At 39.6% G+C, this 24,793-nt stretch overlaps 1 protein-coding gene across 1 annotated transcript in view; it reads right to left on the bottom strand.

The window, feature by feature from the left end:
- Window positions 1–24,793, bottom strand: part of LOC139709633 (PDF receptor-like) — a 119,543-nt gene that overhangs the window by 27,885 nt on the left and 66,865 nt on the right. The window contains exons 3-4 of the mRNA XM_071621592.1: window positions 11,612–11,722; window positions 10,353–10,483 (exon numbers count right to left, since the gene is read on the bottom strand). Coding sequence (XP_071477693.1) covers window positions 10,353–10,483; window positions 11,612–11,722 — 242 coding nt within the window. The remainder of the gene's footprint in view (window positions 1–10,352; window positions 10,484–11,611; window positions 11,723–24,793) is intronic.

Here is a 24,793-nt window from a genome sequence, read left to right as displayed (position 1 = left end):
TTTGCGGTTGTCATGGTTACACCGCCTTTTCCCGTCAGTATACTTGCAATGCAGAGAGAGAGACACAGAGAGAAACAGAAAGAGACAGAGAGAGAGGGAGGGTGAGAACAAAACGTCTTCTGCTCGGATTCCCGCAGGAAAGAAGAATATTCGGATACTTGCGAATTATATGGCTGTATAAACGTATATTGCTGTACCGTAAGTGTACGCCAGAGAAACAAACGATGCCCTTCGTAATTATTACATTTCCATGCATTGATTAAATAGAATAAAATTACACAGTGGATTTACACTGTACGCACGCCTCCCACCCCTTCCCCCACGGATGGAAGCGATTCACGCTTTACCCTGTGGCCTGTGACTATGAAGGTTTGTGTCTTTTGAGCGAATCTTTGATATTTCTTGGGAAGAAACAGTAAAAACAACTTGACTCATTTAAGAATTCAGTTTGAGATTCTTTTTTTCAGGGGGTTGCAGTTTGTTTGTTATTTTTTTTTCGCGTATTCGAGATCACGCGATCACGACAGATTTCGTATTTTGAGTTATTCAAGACGGTCATTTCCCCAAATCAAATCAAATCAAATCAAATCAAATCGAATCGAATCGAATCGAATCGAATCGAATCGAATCGAATCGAATCGAATCGAATCGAATCGAATCGAATCGAATCGAATCGAATCGAATCAAATCAAATCAGATCAAATCAAAGTATCACAACTAATTCTAATGTTTTCTTGTGTAGGTTGATTGAGGTCTGCCGTAGTGGAAAAAAAAATCTTACCACAATCTCTCTTTTAATTTCAAGAAACATCAAGAAATATCTCGACCTGTAGACCAGTCCAGAATGAAAACCTCTAAGAAATCATTAATAGATTGTAGACCCATGTCTCTTGCAGAATTAACCCCTCTGAGCTATTTCAGAACTATGAATATAATCAATTAACGATCATTTATGACGCATAGGGTTTGCTCTATCAGCGATGCATACTCATCAATTCACTGAACAGAGTCAAGACGACACCCAGACTTCAGGGAATATACCGCTTCGGAATTTGAGATGCTTTATGAAGGTACATCAGTAAGTTATAGTCGATCGATCATTCGAAAAATTGATCGAATTAGAAATTCCACAAAAGAAATCGATTTTGTTTGTGTGTGCGTTCTCATGCTTGTGCGTCCTCAGGTACGGAAAAAAATAGCATGCGTCGCGGAGACTAAAGAGACTAAGCATACATAATCAAACGTATAGTACTCATATGCCTGCAGAACTGTCGAGTTTGCTCTAAACTGTATACTTATGCATAAAATATGTGTGAAAGAGCATCATGATACCACGATATCACATCGACAATGTGAAACATTAACTAAAAAAAAAAAAGGCTCGCCGGAGGTACTTCAGTCTCAGAGTATACTCAATCGAGGTTGCTATATACTTAACTCATGAATTGTCTATCTGTTACGAGTATCGAAAATCGACAAATCGGGCCACAACAGTAGCCACCGATTTGCCGCGCTAGATTGAATCGCATGCAGCTTGTTGGCAAATGCGATTGCTAGGGCACTGTCGATCATCACGTAACCACGTGACGTAATACGTACTCACTAACTGAATGGGGAGTGTGCTTTAGGAATGAAAGCCTCACGTATACGATTTCAAGTATTTTACACTTTTGATCTCAAAATACTCTAAAACAGCTCAATGCCCTCGCAAATCAGGTCAGGCAGACAAGTTTCTTGGTAGACTTTTTCGATGTAAGGTAAACAAATTCTAAATAGTGGAAGATAAATTTTGAGCCCTTCTGAGAACTATGTTTTGGTTTTAAAATGCGAGTGGGTATACCTTCGAGTACTTTATACTTATCGCAGCCCCCCCCCCCCCTTCTGTGTCTTCCGAACCAACACATAGATCCAAGGAAGAGAAACGCACGGCTAAAATGACTTGATTTTTCACTGTTTGCTTCCCACTGGACAAAGGGTGCCTGCAAGACGATGGAATGAGGATCGTCTAATTTTCATGTCCAGATGTCAAGCATATAGCGTTCACACCGAGTTGGGGGATTGCAGTCAAATCCACTCCTATCTCTGCCGGATAAGAACAAATCCCTTCAAAAGCTCCGGTTGTCTTTGAGACAGAATTGACAGCGAGCGTGGTTTTTCGATATCTTGCGAACCCAAAGCAAAGCTTGGCGCAAAGCCGAACTGGTCAAACCTTAGCTCTGAGACGTCACTCGCGAGCGCTGCTGTCTGTTTGTAAAAAGGAATGAAGCCCTGCAATACGATGCCGTGTGCTCCCGTCAAATTAGTGGCCGTTTAAAGACATATAATATTGATTTCCAGGGTCGCGGGGAGCGGGGTGTTGGTTACATGGATGTTGGTGAGGAAATACTCTTTTCTTTCCTCTATCATTCGTGCTGCAATCTCGGCACGTAACACGTGTTGTTGCAGGCATCGGTTGAAAACTTTTTCACCTCTTTTTTTTTTCTTCTCTCTTTCCAGTTGTTATTCCTGACTGTGATTAGCGCAGGGAAACTGAGCCGACGCAATGATCATCAAGACAAAATCAAAACATACCCTCGCGGCGATGTCACAAGATTGCAAGGACGAGTATTGGTAAGGCAAGAGAAGGGTTGCAACCAAGGCTGGACCTCTGGCTCTGCTATCGGAATACATTTCATAATGCTGGGGGCGAATCCATCTACTTAAATCTCGCGCAGGGCAAGTTTCGTCGCCGCATTTCGAGGGAAAATGTGCAGGTGCGCTGGCGTCAAGTTCAATATGTCGATCCTTTACCCACCGTCGTACGCAGTGTCACGACAAAGCAGCTATTACAGTTATTATTGGGCTGTTCGTTTTCATCAGTGTCATGGAAAACGTTTGCTCTTGGTTTATGAAAGTAATATCGAATTTAGAGTTTTATATTACCTGATTTTTTTTGTACGTCTATTCTCTGATAAAACCACGTGGCATTCCACGTCGCAGCGTTTTAAAAATTAAATTGATTCCTGTTTCATCTTTTTTTATCTTATGTCTGAGGTCCGTCGCCTCACTTGAAGCTATAAGGGGTAGCTAGAGGGCATGCGAGCTCGATGTTCAAGCCCTTTAATCAGTAAAATATAACGAGACACATAGACCAGACGAAGTCAAGTCCATTGGAAGAGAACAATATAGGAAAGAAGTAATCTTTCTTTTTAATTTTGTTTTTCTTACACACATGGAAACTGGTCACGATCAAATTAGGCAAAATGTATTATTATATAAAATGATGAAGAAATACATTGAAATAGTTTATGTGCTTTTAGTGCCGATTAGCAAAGAAAACCCAATAGCGTAGTTCGCGTGAGAAAGTCTCACCGTCAATTGACACACTTAAACATTGCCCGGTCTTTTCGATTACAATATACCTTTACTAGTGAGGAGTAAAGTGGAATATTGAGTAGAGAGTTCCACTTTTAAAGGAATACTTCTCTGGTTTATTTCCATTGCGTTATGGGCATCCTTCCCGCTTTGGACATACTTATATGGCGCCAACGCTAGGAAAACATTTGGTTATTAAAGTATCGGATAAAAGGTACTGTATTTATTCTGAGTACAGACATGGCTCTAGATTCTAATATAGATAGCCTTTCTAAGTTTTCTTGTAGATCAAGTATGAGCGGAATAATATATTGACGGAATTCATGTATCGTATAGCTGTCCTTAATTGATTGTAAACTGTTGTAAAGAAGAAAATGTATTCTTTCTTGATGTATTTTGTTTATCTTCAAGGCTTATCATCGCGCAACATAACTCCCACACATCACGATTATCTTACTCGAAATGATATCATGAATATGCATAAATTTTATGCAAATTGCATGAATATGTACCGATGCGGAGCCCGCGTTGTGGAAGCTTCAAGAGTGGACATGGCGCTCGAGATCGAGGAATAAAGTTTGTTCTTGGTGATTCATCATAAAGATAATGTTTGGTGGTAATATGGCTTTTTTTCTGCTTGATGTCACTGAATGATGCGTGTTGATTTTGATTGCCGCCTTCTTTTCCTCGAGGCTGTAACAAGAATCAAATTGACTTTTGTCGAGTAGCTAAAACTTTCACTCAAGATGACCTCCCCTTTAAATGTCCTGTCTTTGGCAGAAGAGAGAAAGAGAGAAAGAAAGAGCGGGAGGGAGAGAGGGAGGGAGAGAGGAGTGAGAGATAAAACAAACAGATAACAACAAGAAAACTTCAATTTTCTTTGATGTTTGTCTATCAAAATCATTGCTTGTTATCTAATATTTTTGTGTTCACCTTGGCATGAACAATTCTAGATCAGAAAAAAAAAATCCTTGTGACCTTTCCCTAAGTTTAACTTGCAGTTTCTTCATCTCGCTTGAAAGTCGTTATATCAATAACTATGAATTATTCATTTTTCATCTTATTCATTATTCGGAAGCGGTGCATTCGTAATACCACGACGTTTAAAGCACAGCCATTCATCAATTAAATATGGACACCTGTATCGACTTTAAGCCACTCAATGTGTTAAGATGAGACGTCCAGCTCATGCATGGGCTTTCGCTCAGAGCACTTAGAAGAGTAAATTAACCCCTGTGACGTATTTGTCTAAGATTATCACATGTCATAGGAACATCCCATTGAGATTAACAGCCAGGAAAGGGTTAAGTGAAAAGAGGTACAGGCGCGCCTCCGGGATTAATAATATCCCTCTATGAGTGATTCTCTCTTAAAACCTCCATAATGTCTACCGATTTTGTATTCCTGCCACACCGCGAAACTGTTAAGGCCAACTAAATCACGACTCTTTATATAAATCCCATGAATAGCAAAGTATTACGCCCACCTGTCCATCTGTAGTCTTTTCATTTTTTTTTCAATCAGATTGATATCCAAAAGGCCAAATGGTAGGACTGAATTGAATAGATAAGACGATAGATAGATTAATGGGTAGACAGAAAGATAGATAGATGGATTGGTTGAAAGATCGATGTATGGATATAGATACAAGGACAGATGTAAAGAGGGGTCAGTAAATAGTCACAGTAATATGCTGCAAGGAGATGGATAGGAAGATAATGAAGGAAAGATTGGGAGAGAAGATGAGAGAGAAGAGAGGGACAGATGACAAGGGATTGGAAGAAGGGTAGAAACTATGGCAAGGGTTAAACAGCACATTGAAAGCTTTTATTCGTTGTAGTCACCTCCATGCCAAATTCGACACGCTTGGCTCCCGCTTGATTAGGTGCGTTCACATCTAGAGTAGATAGTCAGTGTCGATGGCCCGTCATTTAGCACACGGCTAGAACAGCGCTGCATGATCGCCCACAATCATGAACGCGTATCACTCAAAGCCTCGACGCCAACGGAAACAAACAAAACAAAACAGAAAATCCATCGTTCTTCCGCATTATTTCGCGATTTCATAGCTCAACGCTAGACAGTACTTTCATCGGCCCGTACTAGACCTCAAATTGACACGTGTTCTGCCTGCTTGGGCTGATTGGTCGGTGGACAGGGATCGTTGGTCGAATCGAACGGAAATCAACGCCAACGCTGTGGCAGGAACCGTCGAAAAACCGTTTCACATCATGTTTCTCCAAATTCAATTTCGGATGGCTCTGTGGAATTGACAATCAAGGTTCAGGCGATTCCCAATTCGCTTGCCTTCTAACCAGGTCTACCAGCTTGGATCTCAGCAGACTGCTGACGGCATTTCGGGTACAGCGAATTGAATCCTCTCGAGCACAGAGCCCAGGAAATCCCAGGGACTCTATCCTTATTTTCCGCCTTCCCCATCGCACAGGGGTTTCAGTTTGTTCGCAAGAAAAGAAATAATGTGTTTTTAGCATCAAGGCCACAGAACAGCTCTATACAGGGCTCGAATAAAATACAGATGTTAACATTTGGTTTTGAGTGAGTGAAGCTAAAAGGTATGAATCTCCTACTGTGGCACAGAATTTTACCGTCAAGTCATTACGGCACAAAACGAGTCAAACCAAATAGTCAAACGAAAGAAAAAAGGGATGTTCAACCACGTAACAACAACCTGCCGGATAATATGAGCAAGTTGATGAGTGTATTCTTACAAAATATCCTTAGGCAGATTTACTGCTTCCTTCAATACGTGAATTTCTAAATAAGTATTTTTTTTTTTTGGGGGGGGGGGGGTTGGTTGCTTTCTTGCTATCGAAACTCGTTGTTTTTCAGCGAGAATGACCGAATGTCTCATGCTCGTTTTCTCTCCGTAATCATTGTGACGTATTCTACAAGGCCACAAGGAAATGAAAGGAAACCGACCCCAATGATTTCCCGAACCTCGACCAGGACATAAGCCGAGTGTCGTTTCGTCGATGCATTAGGTTTTTTTTTTCTCATCCACAACGCCATTTACTACAGACAATTCACATGTCTACAAACATTACCCAAATCAAAAAAAAAAATCAGAATCATAATAGAGTCCCGAGTGAGGCGTGATGGTCCCTGATAAAACAAATTATCGCGAGAATCCGCGGTAATTATTGGATCTTCCAGCGCGAATATGAGATACTGTAGAACCAATCATTGCCCTCCTCATACTAGGCGAAGATTCTCATCGTTAAAGAAAAATAGTGATGCACGTTGCGGCAAACACCTAGGTCTTAGATTAGCGAGGTGGGGGTATTTGCTATTGAAGAGATAGATGTTAACGCCCTGTGAAATAGTGATTATGTGATCGTGTATCTCAGTCATGTGGGTAATGAGGAGACTAAAAATAGACTGTGAGCACGACTGCTCGGAACGATGCTAAATTGCCTCATCTTGAGTTTCAACAACGCTCGCCATAACGATACAAACATGAATGCTTCCGAGTCAATACAATGAAGTAGATGACAATAAGAATGTCGTGGGGATGTTAAAGGCAAGTTCGGATTCCAAAGTGTTTTTTAAAGGATTTTTTCCCACCCCTCTTGCCACATGCTATCTAAACAAACTACTCATTTTTATGCTTCATCGACAGTACATGACTGCAAACTAAGAATGCAAACTAAGGGCTCGTAGCTTATCATGCCAGACAAACCTCATCGTGCACATTAGCCCGTTCCCCCCAGGTATGATCATTTTTGTCATTTTTCCTTTGGGGATCCCCGAAGGCTACGGGTTACGTGTTGTCATGAGTACATAGTTTTGTGGAAGTTTGATTATATATGCATATCATTATGACCTGATTACAGTAACACACCCCTACGCAAAAGTCAAAAGTAAAATCATCATTGACAACAAACAGCAAAATAATTCAGACATGGGATTTACGTCAAGTTTAAACTTCTTTGGCACCATCTGTCTGAAACACTTCTCTCCAACTGGAGCCCATGGAAGATCAGCTTAGCGTAGCTGAATATGGGCTATCCAGCCATCTTCTCAGATGGACTAATAAACAAACAAACAAACAAACAAACACACAAACATACAAATGACAAACAAAAAACAACCCTTTATTCCTATATACAGTCTCCACAACAACATTTCTCGATGCTTCCACCAAAAGAGGAGAAATTGAGGTAGATGATGCGGATGATGGTTGCATCGACAATCACACAGGGCAGGTCACGCTTCCGTTGCCAGTGGCAACCGGAGTTAGTTATAGCCGTATTAAAGGAGCGTGCATGAACCGCTGTAGCTCAGAAGCATTGCATCAGCGGGAGATGGAAACACTTGCCACTCTCAGCCTCTAATATTTAAAAATAATCATTTCATTGAACACATAGTACAATGTATGCTCCAATTCGAAATCTTTTGCAGTTCTGCAGGTACATGCTGCAGCCCGTTATTGCAATAATCTCCAGCTGACACAGGTTGTTTTTTTTTCTTTCCCGTCCGCAGATTTTGCTGACCGTGTATCAACCTCACCCCCTATATTTTGAGAGTTTTACCCTGTCAATTGATAACGTGTAGTTAAGACATCGAAAAATGCGGTACTATTTGCTGCATGTTAATTTGATTATAGTCTAACTCTAATGTGATGGAATAATGATAACGCGAATATGTATGTATGATGTCTGGGTGGCTTTAATGTCAGAACATGGGCTAAATTTTTATCCCCCTCCCCGCCCCCTTCCCGCCCCAATCCCTTTACTGCTCTCTAGCGTGCTTAAAATGCGAACAAAACCAAATGAAATACACATGATATTATACAGGAAACGTTGTACTTTTCTGTTTCTTTAGCTTTGATATGAGTTTTGCTTTTATGTTGGAAATTCCCAAATTAATCATCGTAATGATGAATAATGGCAACAAGAGTGAAGAAAACGAAAAATACATTAACAAAGAGCCAAACGCCAGGATATAGCTTGAGGGTACGGGATAACAATGTCAAAACATGATATCGAAGATAATGAAGTTTGGAATATATTCTACATGGATAAAGGAGGCGCCGCATTGATATTCGCATCATTGGAACATAATCACCTTACAGTTGATTGAGTCAATGCATTTATGATACGGTCGGCCCACTTTGGGTCCATCACCGCGACAAAAGAGCCCTGCTTAGCCCTTCTGCATCGTCCTGATCAATAAGTCCTTCCTAGCACTGTAGATGAGAATAAAGTCGAAATTGACAGGGGATTCCGCTCACTTACGTTCCATTTTCCGCAGATAGCGTAATCTGAGATTATACATCGTTGAAGTAGAAACAGTGCCAAACAGAGGGTTTGATATGAAAAAAAATATCTTAGAGTGTTGACCCCGGTTGCTTTTTCTTTATATCAGTTGAATTTATACGTCTTCAAAAAGCTGCTGCATCCGTTTGATCATATATGTATTACATGTTATAACACCGCTTTCGCGTGGTAATCCGGGAACGAAATCAGAGAAACAGAATTGTAGACTTCTTCAATTGGTTTGTTTTTATGGCTATATTGCTCACCATTTGTGCGACACAATAAAATCTTTAACATGCACCCTCTCCAAGTCGACCGATCTATACGGCTTCATACACTGAGGTAAAGAGATCAAAAGCTGGCGATATATTCACAAACAACTTATAAAGTAATAACCTGTTCCCCTTGCTGTATATATAGATTACAAAATCATGCAATATACTGTAGTTAAACTTTGATGAGACTTGGAAAATGCTGGGCTCGTTGTTTTTCTATTTGTTTTTGCTCGTAGCCACATACTGGTGGGCAAAAATATGATCTCCAAACCCCGTATTATATTCATAAGTTTAATGCGATGAAAAAAACAACAAAGAAACAAAAGACATGTACAGTCAAGACTAGTAGGCCTAAAGTAGGGAAATCGTGAAAGATTGATGGCAGTCGGACATGAAACTAGAACATGATTTTTTCCTTAATACAGAGAAATTGAAAACACTAATGTGCTTAAGTTAATTGCGGTAGTGGTACCATCATAAAATTGCATATATATAATATATATATATATATATATATATATATATATATATATATATACATCTGTGTGTGTGTATACATTGTATATATATAAATATTGTATATATATATGTATATATTGTATATATATATTATACATTAAGTATATAAATTTACATATATATATATATATGTGGATATATATGCATTGATTATGTACGTGCATTCGTGTGTTTCTTTGTTCTATATTCATGTTTCTCAGTATACCTCTATTTTCCCTCACTCTCTCTTTCTCTCTATACCCTTTATAAGCTAATTAACTTTTCAGTAGCTACAAGTGTATCTCCCATCCCCACGGTCCATGCTCCCACTATTAAGTAAGCCTTAGCTGTGATATTGCATAAAACACGTATACTTCAATTTTTTTCCACCGCATTATTATGTTATATTCAACGTCATTTTATACCTTCAGACTGCATCTATGAGGATAAGAATATATTTTCCTAAAATTGGCATGCTCTACCGGTACACATTGTCATTGTCTTGTTTACAACTGTATCATTGTGTATTAATCATTACTATTGTACCGATTTCCATGTGTTCATTTTGTGTCACGATTGCATGTGAAAGTGGATAGAAATATGAAATGAAATGAATATACATATAAGTGCTATTTTATAGTTTAGTCACAATCACAGCTCTGCATTAAGTACGATTTTTTAGAGTACTGTAATGTGTAGTTAGATGCGTCGGAAAGCTTTCGTCTGTACAACTACATAGAAGAATAAAGAATGATTTCAGTGGGTGACTTACGAAGTGTTAACGTGATCACCTCGTCGATTTTACATGGTGACTGTGATTCACAATTATATTCAAACACGTGAAACATCAGAACGTCATATCTTTGTTAACGTTTGAAAGATGCATCTCTGCAAATCGTTTGTTTGTAGCAACGGTGAGTTTGACAGCACTTCACCTACCACTCACCTCTAGTTGTGCGTTGGTCGAATCGTTGAATTTTCCTGTTGGGTTCGTGGGGAAACTGTCGAGGATACAGTTCTCGTAGTGAGCCCGCCCCTTCCACGTCCCGTTCTCGCCGCACGTCCGGTAGAGCTTTTCTATAAAGACCGTACAAGGAAATATTAATGTCATTATTCTTATCATAATCATTATCATTATCATTATCATCATCATCATCATCATCATCATCATATTTTCATCATCATCGTCGTCATCAACATCAACAAAACAGCTACAACGACCACAAGAACAACAGCAACAGCAATGACATCCACAACGTCATAACACAATGTTGACGTATTTCGCATTTGTATGTGTTAAAACTGATACATGAAATAATTACTAACGTAATGACTTCCGCTTTGTCGATGCAGAAATTTGGGCATTATGATTGGACAGCAATTAAGTTCGATCATTCGAAGAATGAATGATAAAGATAACTTGATGAAGAATGAATTAGTTTATAAGGGAGTGACGTTCTAGCTACAATAATGTTACTAACAAAGACAAAGGGGATTGGGTTCTACCTGATCTGAAAATTTTGGTGATATCTGGCATATGCCATCGTCAAGAGGGGCGTATCACGAACAGGTTTATAAGCAAATTAGCATGTGTATGTCACATATGCGTTGCCATCTTGACCCCCATCTTTTTTTTCTCAGTTTGAACGGAGATGCAAGCCGTAACGGGAAGAGGTGTGTTTGTTTGATTGTATTAACATAATTCTGCTACTAGACAAATCAAAAAACAATATCGTTGTTGCAAATAATCAAACACAACATAACTGAATTACAAAGGAACAAAACAAAAGTACAATCTCATGTAATATTACACTCTTGTAAAATTACATTCAACTTTGCACCTTTATTCACACTGGGAGCACCTTTACGGGTGCAACTCTGCACCTTTCAGATCAGAAAGGTGCAAAGTTGCTCCTTTAAAGATGATAACTGGTCTGAAAGGTGCATAGTTACACCAGTATAGGTGCTCCCAGTGTGACACTGGTAAAGGTGTAAAGTTGAACCTATTTTACTTCAGATATTCTTAGAGTGTATTGATAACATAATCATTTATGGTTGGATAAATCATAACATGCAGTACATTTGATTCAACAAGGAAGCAGGAGACTGAAAAAAAAACCCTGAACAAACAAACAAACAAACAAACAAACAAACAAACAAACAAACAGATAAGCAATTAAACAAAAGAAATAAAAAAAATCGTACTTGATGGATCGAGCCAGGGTTTAGAGGGGCAGTCAAGGGTAACCTCCTGATTGGCCTCGGTGGCTGGCCAGCAGATCTCTCCGTCCCAATCCGATGGACAGAATAGAGATGCTGAGGCATAGAAACAAAAAGTCAGGAAAAACGTTTGCTGTTATAATGATAATTATGATGATGATAAAAAACACTGATGATAATATTTACAATAATGGTGGTAAAAGTAGCTATAATAATGACAACTATCATCAATACTATCATTATTATGTAATATTATGAATAATCAATATCATGGTAAAACAAATATAATTATATGTAAAACACTTTGATTGGTTAATGCTTAACGTTCTAAAACACTTAACATAAAACAAAAACTATACGCAGAAGTTAGTTAATAATCACTATAAACACAAGAACATATTCTGTTGAAATTCAACAAAAGTTCTGATAAAGATACGAAGCATTACAATGATTTTGTTTAATTAATATAATTTTGGTACATTCATATACATATACATATACATATATATATATATATAAATAAATATATATATTATATATATATAAATAAATATATATTATATATATATATATATATATATATATATATATATATACATATATACATTAATAATATAGCAATAAAGCCACTGACAATCTTGGTATTGCAATATAATGGTGAAGGATTGGGATCACCGGGAACATCATTCCTCTTAGCATTCTTACAGTGTCTTCCTCTTTTTATTCATACAAGCTTGTACCTCACACCGGTGCAATGCAATAATGATAAACACTTGAGAAGGATAATATGGACAGAAACGTCTAAGTCTCTGTATATCATTATCTCTCATAATAAGCTTCCCCAGTGTTGTAAGCATCAGAGTGTCATTCTTATTTCTTCACATCTCAGTTTTACTGTCAAGCGCTGAGAGGTTCATTGACGAGGGATGATGATTCAAGATTGTGGAAATGATAACCACATTTTCAAAGAAGCCTTTTTAAGCCAACCACACGTATCACACACAAACACACGCCACACACACACACACACACACACACACACACTCAAACTCTCTCTCTCTCTCTGAAAGAAAGCATGAAAGTCATTAAGTACACACCCAACTCCCCCCCCCCCACATACACACACACAACTCCCCCCCCCCTCTCTCTCTCTCTGACTCCCTCTGATAATGAATACTAAGTAATCTACGCAGTGGTACTGACAACTGCATTCTTTCTTCCATCTAGAGGGTGAAATTTCTCATAACTAGTATAAAATTTAATTATAAGCTCAATTATATAATAGGAGAGTTTTCTTTATTCACCAAACTTCGTAACTGTAACCATGGGCAACTAGTAAGCTATGACTTTGAAAGAGTAACAAATGATGTTTCTTATAAAAGAATTCACTAGAAGTTCCGCCATCAGCTATTTCATTTCATATTTATTTCATTTCCGGCCAAAGCATATAATATGACAATTGCATATAAACAAATTAAGTACAATGTATCTTTTACATATCCAAATGAAATTTAAATATACGTCATTTGTTTACATGAAACAATAAACATGCTTTAGTTGAAGAAATACATGGACAAAATGTGACTGAATCATAACAAGGAAAAGGTCGGAAATGGAGGGGACTGCTAAAAAGCCAAGCTTGTAGAGCTATTCATAGCTCTACAAGCTCTTCGTAATATCTGCATAGTCTATAAGTTGTGCATGATAACTATCACTTTTAAAATTATACACTCTAAAAAAAGAAATGGTAAGTAAACATTTCCGACGTTGTCACTTCTCCAACCTATTGCCAAATGTTAAACTTTACGGTTAAAAATGTTTGATTAACCATTTCATTATGTTTAGTTTGAAAAAGAAGGGTAAATCCAACCTTTCAAACATTAAATCTAACATTTTTGACAAAAGGTTGGAGGAATGACAACATTCAAAATGTTGATTTACCATGTCATACGTTGCAGTGTAAAACACAGTTCTGTTATTACCTGACTACAGTTTATAAATAATAATAAAAAGTATTAATCAGTTTTTGCATTTGATTCTTCATATATATATATTATATATATATATATATATATGTGTGTGTGTATATATATATATATATATATATATATATATATATATATATATATATATATATGTACATACATAATTTTATGAGTGTTTGAATATGTATTCGAATATACATGAATATTTGTGTGCATTGGTACCAGAATACATGACTGTATACACTACTGTGATAGCTACAGTGTACCATTCGATCGATACAGACTGCACTTTTCTTTTATCGGATCAAGTATGTATGGCGAATTGTGGAAGCTACTGCTCTAAAAAAAAACAGCAACAGGTGTCATCACTAAAAACTACACAAACTCTGCTCCAGCGGGGTTGGATTGATTGTCCATCAATGACAATATAATGGCGTCCAATACCCTAGGAGGCTGTGGAAGCGAAGTAACTTCTCCCAGTGTCTGTGTCCGCGTGTAACTTTCACCCCCATTCGTTCAAACCGTCGTCCCCCCTCTATCCCCCGATGTTTTCTTCTGGCAATAAGACCAATCTTGCCGCATTATGACCAATTTGCGGAGCTCTTCCCTCAGTCGCAGTGGCGGAACTCGGTCCGATTTAGCGCTTATGAGATGTAAATAAAGATCCTCCCTTATGCCATTATAATGCCCGCGCATTGTTGCGTGCGCCCACCTCATCTGTATGGTGCCGTATCACTGCAGAGCGTTTATTGTTTCACCCTTCAGATTTCCAAGAACGAATTCTACTGCTGCAAGGGAGGGAGATATTGTTGGGAGGACAGTGGGAGGCAGACGATTGACCCCTTACTCTGTCACTATATAAGTTCATCCATCACCGGAAAGCAAGGGAAAGGAGGAGGGTCGTATGCAGTTTATCGAAATAAAACTGAAAAAGGACAGTGCCCATGGAACACCACTGCACTTTCGATACCACGTCTGCAAAAATTGAAATTAGAAGACAGAGAGAAAGAGGATGGGGAAAGAAAGAGAGGAGAGAGAGGGATAGAGAAGTGATAGGGAGAGAGGAGACAGGGGGAGTGGAGGAAAACAAGAAATAGACGAGAGACGGAGAGAGGGAGAGAGAGAAATGAAGATGGAGACGAAAGGGGATATATAAAGAAGTTGGGCTGGGGAGTTAAAGAGAACGAACATTGAATACGGTATATAAACGCCGCACATCGGTGCATCTCTACCGCGGAATGAGTTTCACGACACCTTAAGTTTTGGCTTGTCTGGTGCAGAGGGAGTTAGGTTAGTTCGGTTGTTAGCTAGGGCCTTGAAATGTTTTTAGAAGTGAGGAAAACTGGGGAAGGAGATTTGCAGTACCGATAAAAAGGAACTCATATTCCGAAAGTAAAGAAACGCAACTATTACAATCCTGAAATAGAACAAAGAAAAAATACATCTTGAATAAAATAATATTGGTAGGAGTCAAAAGAGTACGACTGTTTGCGTATGGCTGCAAGTTGCTTTTCCGTGAAACATGTATAAAGATGGTCACCGCCCTTTCTAAAATTGCCGATAGATTGTGTTTGTCAGAGATTACAGACAGTTTTGTTTTTATCCGTTTAAAGTCGGTAATAGGTTGTCAGTGTTCGGTGACCGGCTAACGACCGTTGTGCTTACTAAGAAACACTGGCATTTGACTGGCGATGCTGCACACACGTTCAGCCTTCTTTGTTTGTTTGTTTGTTGTTGTTTTTTTAGTTTATTTGTTTGTTTGTTTGTTTTTCCAGAGTAGTGCCAAAATCGATTCCTACCTTCTCAAAAGATAGATAAAATAGGATGAAGACGAAACTGAGGGTTCGGGGAAAAAAAGGCATCAAGAAAAAAAACAACCCACAGAAATGGAAAAAAAACACACCCAACAACAGCACTAAAGCAACACTGTGAAATGAAGCGACTATATATACTGCTTTCACAAAAAAAAAAGGATAAAGTGTTTTGATCGATTCCTCCCATAACGTTTCGTTTAGATAATGCAAGCATCACACTGACATAAGTGATTACAAATCATAACATTCTTATTGATGTATTAATTCAAGGGCACGTACACATACATATTGATTATGTATATGACATGTTGTATATGATTATATATATATATATATATATATATATATATATATATATATATATATATATATATATATATATATATATCATATACTAGTATTCATATATGGATTTTGATAAAAGTCTCCAAAACTTTCAGCGTACATCAATAACGATTACAATAACTGCAAGTCATCTCGCAGGGCAATGTGGAAACATTATGGTATCATCATGATAGATTTCTCAAAAGGAAAAACAAAATACACAATGTACAGATTGCAAAGTATAAAACATGTAGTAGGCCTACATTAAAGAGAAAAAAAATCAGTATCTTAGTCTAGTTATTTGACATATTACTAGAAAGGTATAAGGGGAAGAGAAAAAGGCGGAGAGAAAAAGGGGGAGAGATATAGAGACAGCGCGTTTCGTCATATCTGTCTTGGTATGTTGTCAAGATCGTTTGTTGACAAACAGTAATCCTGATAAATGATTAAAACAAATGAAATTTATATGAGAACCCCCGGGGAGTCGAACTTTGTAATGGGTTTTCAAACGACGAAACGACGTAGGGTGTCCGGTTAATATCAACTGCGTGACAACTTGCCAGTTATGTCCCCGCGTCGCTAAGACAACACCACGTGTCTAATGTTCGAGGTAAGTCAAGTTCGAGATGGGCAAAGTGCGGGACGAATTGATGTGATTTATAGTAATGTTTTGCGTCGCAAGGAATGCCCGAGGTGCAAGGGACGCTCTCCTACTTGACATCCCTCTCCTACATTCAAGAAATCATGCGATAGGTCCCTCACCCCATCTCTCTTTAATCACCCCCCCCCCCCCCCCCCCCCCACCACACACACAACCAACGTTTACCCCAGGCACCTCCGCGCTAAGCACTGAGAAAATCTCCGGGAGGTGAAATCTATCTTGTACATTCAAGATATTTCCAACGAGGCTTTATTTCCTCTTCTTCTCTGCTGTCCCGATCTGAGAATCAAGCTTGCTGTTTAAATGCAAAGAATGATGAAAGACAGACATTCCAAAGTTACATTTTATAATCAACGTTACTTCCATCCCCATGCCATGTTGAAGATTTATGACTATTGCGATAGAAGAGAATTATGTGAATCCTCTCGTGTTGGGCACATACGCTCACCACATAAATGCATTTCGAGAAAAAAAAAGAGAAAAAGGTAGAGAAGCGTGAACTATCACACACAGATATTGTCGTAATTATGACGTCATCCATAACCAGAAGATAATCTCTCACCCCCCCCCCCCCCAACCCTCCACACACACACGTCCTCCCGCACACTCATTTATTATAAACCGGAAATATTTCAGAATGCTATACATGCAAATCAGCCCATGTTGTTGGACGGGGCAGTTTAAACAGCGTGTGTGTATTTATGTATATGAGAGAGAGAGAGAGAGAGAGAGAGAGAGAGAGAGAGAGAGAGAGAGGGGAGGGAGGGAGAAAGAGAGAGAGATAGAGAGAGAGAGGAGGGGGGGGGGTGATGTGTGGGAGGATTGAATACTAGTAGTGTGGACATAATCGGAACCAATCACACTGTCTTTGTAGGCCTAATAACAAACATTCATGGCGTTCCTTGGTATGCGCTAACTACATAGCATCCTCGTTTAAATCTCATTTTAACGGATATTATTATGTTGCGAATAACTACATTTCGCCATCATGAAATGAAAACAAAATAAATCATTGCCCAGCGACACGGGGGCGGATTTCCCCTCGCTCTCTTGAGATGACTGAAATTACGATGACGCTTGCCATAGCTGCACGCACCGGCCGTTGAGACGACTACGGAGTTGTTGTCGACCAGTCTCCTTGTTCATCTTGTCATGTTTTCCCCATGGAGTAATTGTTTGATTTAACTATGATTTAGGGTCATTACATTTCCAAAGAACGGCACAGATAAGCAAACCAAAAAGCCCTTTCTCCAACGACCCGAGACCTGAAGTGTTGGCAACACATCCTCCACCTACTGAAATAGGGTGTTCCTCAGACACTCTCACTATCAATAAAAAGAAATTATACATGTACATCAAAACAGTATAGCTATACGATGAATGCATGTGTCTCAACGCTGACTGTCACGAAACGTCGTGTAACGAAACGAGGGGATGCAGAGCGTCGTAACTTTCGAACTAGAACGCGATAACGAATCACCTTTTCGGTTGTGTCTGAACGTGTGACGACCATAGAATGGTGTTATTTACAACTGGATGGGAGCGCGCAGGGAAGGTGACCTTAATTATGTTAATACAATACTTCTCCATAGGTTAGGCCTAGCGTCAATCATAACAACACGCGCAGTGGAAAACTGCCCATCTATGCGATGTTGTTTTTTTCCCCTTTACTAGGCGGTCGCTACGTGTCTGAACGGTCGGTAGGGTATACGACGATAATTTAAAGGACGTTTCTTTATCGAATTTCCGTGTAAACGTTTGTGTGTGTGTGTGTGTGTGTGTGTGTGTGTGTGTGTGCCTTAACAGGGGGTAACTTTCGGTCCCACTTGCCCACATTCATGTCGGGTGTAAGTGCGGTGCAGTCTAGCCGTGAATTCCCGCCGAGATTAATGGTAGAATTACAGGCATTTAGCCAAGATGTGAGCCCTCGTCTTTTCCCCTACCTCCCTCCTTCCCGGTGACATAGCAATTACTTTGCGTGTGATTGATATGAGATGCGTGTCCGACATTCTTAGAAGAGTTTGCATTGGTTTACCCCTCCCCCTCCCCCCCCCCCCCCGCCCATCTCTTTCCCTCTACGATTTTTGATGCTTGGGGTTAGGGTGTCGTCTGATGATGGGGTTGAAGTTGACGATAAATATTGAATGAATCACTTAACAATCCAACGACAGCACCAGCTTATTTCATGAATTGTTGACTTGGAAACGTCAGTTTAGATGGCGAACACCAACTGCAGTCAAGCTTTATCGTAGTTGATGTCTCTTGGTAAAACATTTCAAGTTGACAGATTCAGACTTGCTTGTCTCGTTCGTACAATTCAATTTGTGTATGGAATGTAAATGTATAAAATATAAAGATAAGAAACAATATAGAAACGAACAGAGACGTTGACGATGTTGATACATAAGAAATAATGATAAGAAGGCTTTTTTGTTGAAGGACATGTAAAACAGGAAAAAAAAAACAACGACAGCAGGACAATCCTGGAGAAGATGTAAGACTATAGTCCTCCTTGTGCACACAGTTTATTACCTTTGTCTTACCTGGCGCTGTCTCGCGATGCGAGCGCCTCGGAATTTATTACACCTTCAGTGGGTATATGCCTTAGGTCCTTGTACTATGCGTGTATCACACGCGTAATACACTCGTCCGTGGACAGAAACAAGAACGTGCTTGATACCCAAACGACCCGGGGATATATCCTACATCAACGACAACATTTAGAAGCTGCAGAAACAACGCCAGATAAGAGTGTTGTCAGTAAGCCTGCTTGCAATTCGTTTTACTTTTATTTTTCTTCGTTTCCTTTTCTGGATGTCTTGCAGTACCTTTCTCGTGATGGGGCACGTACTCGCTCACGGGCGTGAGGCAAAATTTGACAGGCTATCAGAGCGATGCTTATCAAAATGTTGTAAATTGGTACGCCGCCTAGTCAACCGGGGATACAAGAATGCTGGGACTCCTCTTTCATATCCCACCGGAGTTCGGGAACAAGAGGCGTTTTTATGTGATTGCCTGAGACATTTGCCAGGTTGGCCGCCTCGATCTTATCACTCGTAGCTCATTAATCTTTCCCCGATTGTCGTGGAACCTGAAACATGATTACTTGCACACATTCCGTGATTTCAGAAAACACGACGATGTTTTTGTTAGACAAGGTTCAAAACAATGTTCTAAACTTTTTTTTGTTCATATTACACATTCATGAAACAAAAAGGAACGATCCAGAAGCTTCGGTTGGAAATTAGGTTAAAGGCTGTGTAGTAAAGTGTATAGCACAGCATTAAGTTTACAAAGCTGTCATTCTGATACAATGGTTTCCAAATTTTTGCTACTAGCGTGTCGACTATAACAACACGATCTTCATTTCCGTAAGGATAATGAAATGAGTAATCAGATATCAAAGATGGGATAGAAGGCGATGACACTTTTTTGTGAAACAGTTTCGTAGAAAACATAGATAGCGCTCTAACGTATCTCCGCTCATGTTATATAGTAATTACTGTGGCCTGTGAGGGCACCCGGTGGTCAACCTCGATGGGTTCTTGTCATTTTGTTTTCTTTTTTTTTGCCGCTATTGTTTCTCGCAGTTCATCTTCCTGGCTGATGAAGCAGAGCTGGAGGACGCACGGACGTGACGGCTGCTCGGATGTCTGAATTTGCGCCTCGTCGCAAACAGCTGCAATAATGACTCGGGAGAAATCAGAGCGCGCGCGTGAACCGGACACCGTTCAGTCGATGGCACGTGTTGACGCTGCCAGCTATAGGACGGACGTTTTCCGCGAGCGGCTTAGTATTCAGGGCAGGAACACAGAGGACCTGTATACGGCCAAGACTCAACGCTAATGTAGCTCTTTGGCTCCAATAATCAATCAAACAAACAAACAAACAAACAAACAAACAAACAAACAAACACAAACAAGCAAGCTAACAAAAACAATCAAGCAGATACACATACAAACAAACCCATTCGGGTGTGAATTTTCTTCACTTTGTCTCCCTCTAAAAATGAAATTTGTAAGATCGCAACTGCTCATTTGTAATTCAACAAACATGTCGTAAAAAGAAACCACGGACTCGAACCTGTCATCTACTGCTTTTCGGGCAGCGACACTTACCACCAGGCTATCCCTGGTTGCCGGCAGTGACACGATGAACCCGATCGGCTTGATCGGTTAACAGCTCGTTATTCCGAAGGTTCATTATTCCGAAGGCTCTTCAGTCCGAAGATTCGTTATTCCGAAGGTTCGTTTTTCCGAATTTCATTTTCGGATTAACAAATCTTCGGATTGACGAACCTTCGGAATAACGCCACAAATGTTCGGATTAACGAACCTTTAGGTATAGGGAATTTGTGTGTTTCGGATTAACGAATCTTCGGAATAACGAACCTTCGAAATATCGAACCTTCGGAATAACGAACAGCACCCGGCTTGATCATGCAAAGACATCTTACACTTTTGACAGTGTCGATGGCAGAAGATGTTCATCATGTTCATAATTATTTCTTTTCTGGATTGATTGCATTTCCAACATTCATAATGTTCCCTCATGTCTTACACTCAAGGAGAGATTAGTTCAGTCCACTGCACAGATCTGGACAGCAAAAAATTGCAATATCAAATCAAATCTTTGCATGCCTTCAGTCCACGAGGGATACTACCAGCGTCCGTTCTTGGCACCCGATATGATGTCATACCACATAGCAGCACTCAATACAATCATCTGACATTCAAAAGTTACAACAACGTAAACTTCTGTTTTGTCAGTTAGATTTTTTTTTTTGCTTTTGTTTGTTTGTTTTGTTGTTGTTGTTGGGTTTTTTTTTTGGGGGGGGGGGGGAGGGGGGGGGGGGGTGGGGGAGGAGCTCTCCCTTTCCAAAGCGTTTAATCGTTTATAATGTTTCTAGTATATGCAAACAATATTCTGAAAGGAGCTTTAATTCACGCTACTAAATTCTGGCACCTGTTCGAGGTGGGAGAAAGGGAGGGGAGTTTATTGGGGAGGGGAGAAAAAAGAAACGGTGAAGGGGCGTTTGAGAAGTGGGGCAAAATTCTTCACGGTCAAAGAAATTTGAAATGCAACACACGCACCAATGAAGGCACAATGGGGGTGCGCCCACGCATTGCGCAGTAGCTTTGAGGATCGGAATGTATTGAGCGCTGCTACATTGACGGATGGCGACCTCTATAGGCAAATAATTGAATCACTTGATAAAGTCACCGCCAAAGAAGAAACAATACATTTCCCCCCCTGAGCGACGTTCGATCGTCTGGGCTGGAAGACATCTACGTTAGATTTCATGTTGCTTGCGGCGGGTTGGGTTTCCTTGCGAAATGAAACACATAGACATGCAGTACTAATAATAATGCCATTGTGAAGGTCCTGTAGTTTTGGGTTCATCTCTAATGTTGTTCTTTGTTTCTTTACACAAATCAGTGTATTCATGAGTTCGATGAGTGCCATTGATTTAAACCATATACATTTGTTTTTGGTATAGATTTCAGCGGTCATTGAATTACAGTAATCAATGACAAACCAGTATCCACTCGACATACGTGTTGGCCCATGAGATTTGTTCGATGGAAAACCAACAGAATGTTTTTGTGGCCAAACGGTACATTCAGTTACTGAAACTATGCTTAATCTGTATTTGCTTGGTTTAATGTTCTACTGCATGGAGTTTATCTTGTTAGAGACAGATGCAAACGAGTCATTACAAATTTGGGGCTGCGACAAGCTACAATTACAAATTGAAATTGATTTCTCTGCATGCGGAGGAAATTAAATAGGTTTGATAGTGTGATTATTATTTCATAGTTTAAATCATTATCACAGCGCAATTGTTGCTTTATTGCAAAAAGAGAATAATCCTAGACATTTACATTTACTTGAAACATCCCATTATTTATCATTAAATCGTTTATTAAATCAACTTTCACGATTTGTTGTTCTGTTTCAGTATGCTACGTTTGAGCAAGAGACTTATTACAAAGGCTAGTGAGACAAGTTCGAAATGTCATGATCATAATGTGCTGTAGGAGTTTCCTTGAACCGCATGACATCGAATTTTTTTTTCGCTCTCCTCCCCCCCCCCCTCTCTCTCTCTTAAAGCAAATATCTGCATCCTTCCTTCTCTTTCTTTCTCTCTCTCTCTCTCTCCCTCTCATTTCCTTCAGGTACGAGTTTTTGGCGCGTTCGGTCACGGATGACAAACAGCGGATGCTTGCTCCTTCTTGGCGCTTCCAAACATTTTTCTCCATGAATAGTTATCGTCACCACCACGCATCCACGACAACGATCAACTTACACACCTCAAAGTCAAATGAAACCCACCCAAGTCAATCTGCAATCATTGGCGGGCGTGAAGTCTTTTCCTCCATATATAATGCGCTCTGGTTCTTTGTTCTTTTTCTTTTCCTTCTTCCTTTTTTTATCATATTCCGGAGAGCAGAACCAAAACATTTCCTGCGCATTCGCGTTCTCCTTAACATATCGATGAATTAGGCATTACATAGACAATTGCCGAGTCAAATACCGAGCAGTTTCGCAAGGCAAACATCAGATTCTTACGTTTTGACGAAAACAGTCTGCCTTGATTGAACCACACACATGATTATAACAAGAAAGCGTGAGAAATTGTTTTCGCCAATCGCCTCCGCAGAGGGAATGTTGACCACGGCTTCCGGATGTGCAGTGAATATATTGCGTATTCCTCAAACGGGAATGGGGAAACCGTTGTATAGTTTCTAGCGTAGCTTGCTGCAGGTAGTGCCGATTTCTCATTTAACTACATTCGACAGAAAACCTTTGTGCCAGGTTTATCCTCAGAGGTCTACATTGTGGTACGCTCAGAGTTTTTTTTTTAAGGGGGCTAAAAATGTTTCACTTCTTTTAAAGACACAATGCAACGTCTTAAACTTTTAAAGAAAAGAATCATACCCAGGTTAGGGTCGTTTTTTTTTCCTCTCGAGGTAAAGTGGGAGAAAAGGAGGGATATAGGTAGAAAGAGGGAGAAAGAGAAAGAGAGCGAGAGAGAGAGAGAGAGAGAGAGAGAGAGAGAGAGAGAGAGAATGACAGAAAAAGGAAGAGGAGGAAAAACACTTAGGTCATCAAAAGTGGTATCCAAGGGAGACAAACATGGTTATCATATACCCCAAGGAGCAAAGTATTTGCATCAACCGCTAAGTGCAACTAGACAAAGCACAAAAATAGATGTCGTTAAAGTCACTACGCTCAGCCAGATGAAATCACAACAGCCATGTTCCTATGATACGAAGCTAGGGTTGTTAATAGGCGTACATTAAAATAAGAACCCAATAGCACAATACGCTCATTCCCCTTTATAATGAGTATAATCAAAGAAAATATAACTTATGGTGGCTTCAAAATGACACATGACGTCATGAGCACCAATACCTCATTCGAGGTCTACAGGTAAATTTCTTTCTTTTTTTTACACCGCATGTGTATTTCAAATTTTGTATAACATGACGAAAGCCTCCGAAGAGCCTCCGAAGAGTCACAAACACGAAGGGTAAAATACAGAAATGAAATAAGCTCACAGCCTTCCAACTGTTTGAATGTTTTCATTGTGGGGAAAAAAAGAGTCTTCTTATTAGTTTTTTATCTGCATGTCGTCTAAAATCGAACACATGCAGATAAAAAACTAATAAGAAGACTCTTTTTCCCCACAAGGCCTGTAAGCCTTCTCCCTTGTTCTCTGTTTATTTCAGATTAATTTCCATCGTTGTTAGAAAGTGACGATGAAGTATTCAGTATGCATTGTATTTGCTGCTGTACACTTTAATTCAATATCAAAATGAATAAACGAATCGAAACAAAACGAAACCACCTTGTACTTTTAACACCATAAAAACGACGATCAAATTGAGAAAATGCACGATAGTCTTGCAGTCCAGAAGTTTGTATACGCGTAAAGAGTGATCACCAGATTTTACACGCCAAAACTATTTCGTTACTTACACACAACCCACGTTATTGCTGCTTTTGTGAAATGAATAAAAAAAAACCCAATATATTCATATAAATGTCGTTATTATTTTTCTTTTTTTTTGATAACTTTAGACTGGCTGCCTTTCCTGTCGCCTTCCCTTTGGAAATATGTATGGAAATGTCACAGACCGGTTATAACAATGCCCTGAGAGAACTCTCAAACTTTCATCCCAACTCAGCCAGTCACCTCGACGATGGAAACAAGACGAAAGGAAAATAATTTCCCCCGGGGGTGTCACGGCGATGTAAGAACCAAAGTGCCCCTTCGGCACCGCAGACTCGCCCCGTGGCTATGAAAATGTCATTTGTAAATTCCTGAGTCGCTCCGTTGACAAGTTATCGTCGCACGAATTCTCACAACGTTGAC

The sequence above is a fragment of the Diadema antillarum genome, unplaced genomic scaffold (assembly GCF_040938485.1).
Source record: "Diadema antillarum isolate AM-2024a unplaced genomic scaffold, OU_Dant_1.0 seq00001455_RagTag, whole genome shotgun sequence".
In the NCBI taxonomy this organism is placed as follows: domain Eukaryota; kingdom Metazoa; phylum Echinodermata; class Echinoidea; order Diadematoida; family Diadematidae; genus Diadema; species Diadema antillarum.
The sequence above is the reverse complement of the archived record's forward strand: the minus strand, read 5'-3'. Positions and strand labels throughout refer to the sequence as shown.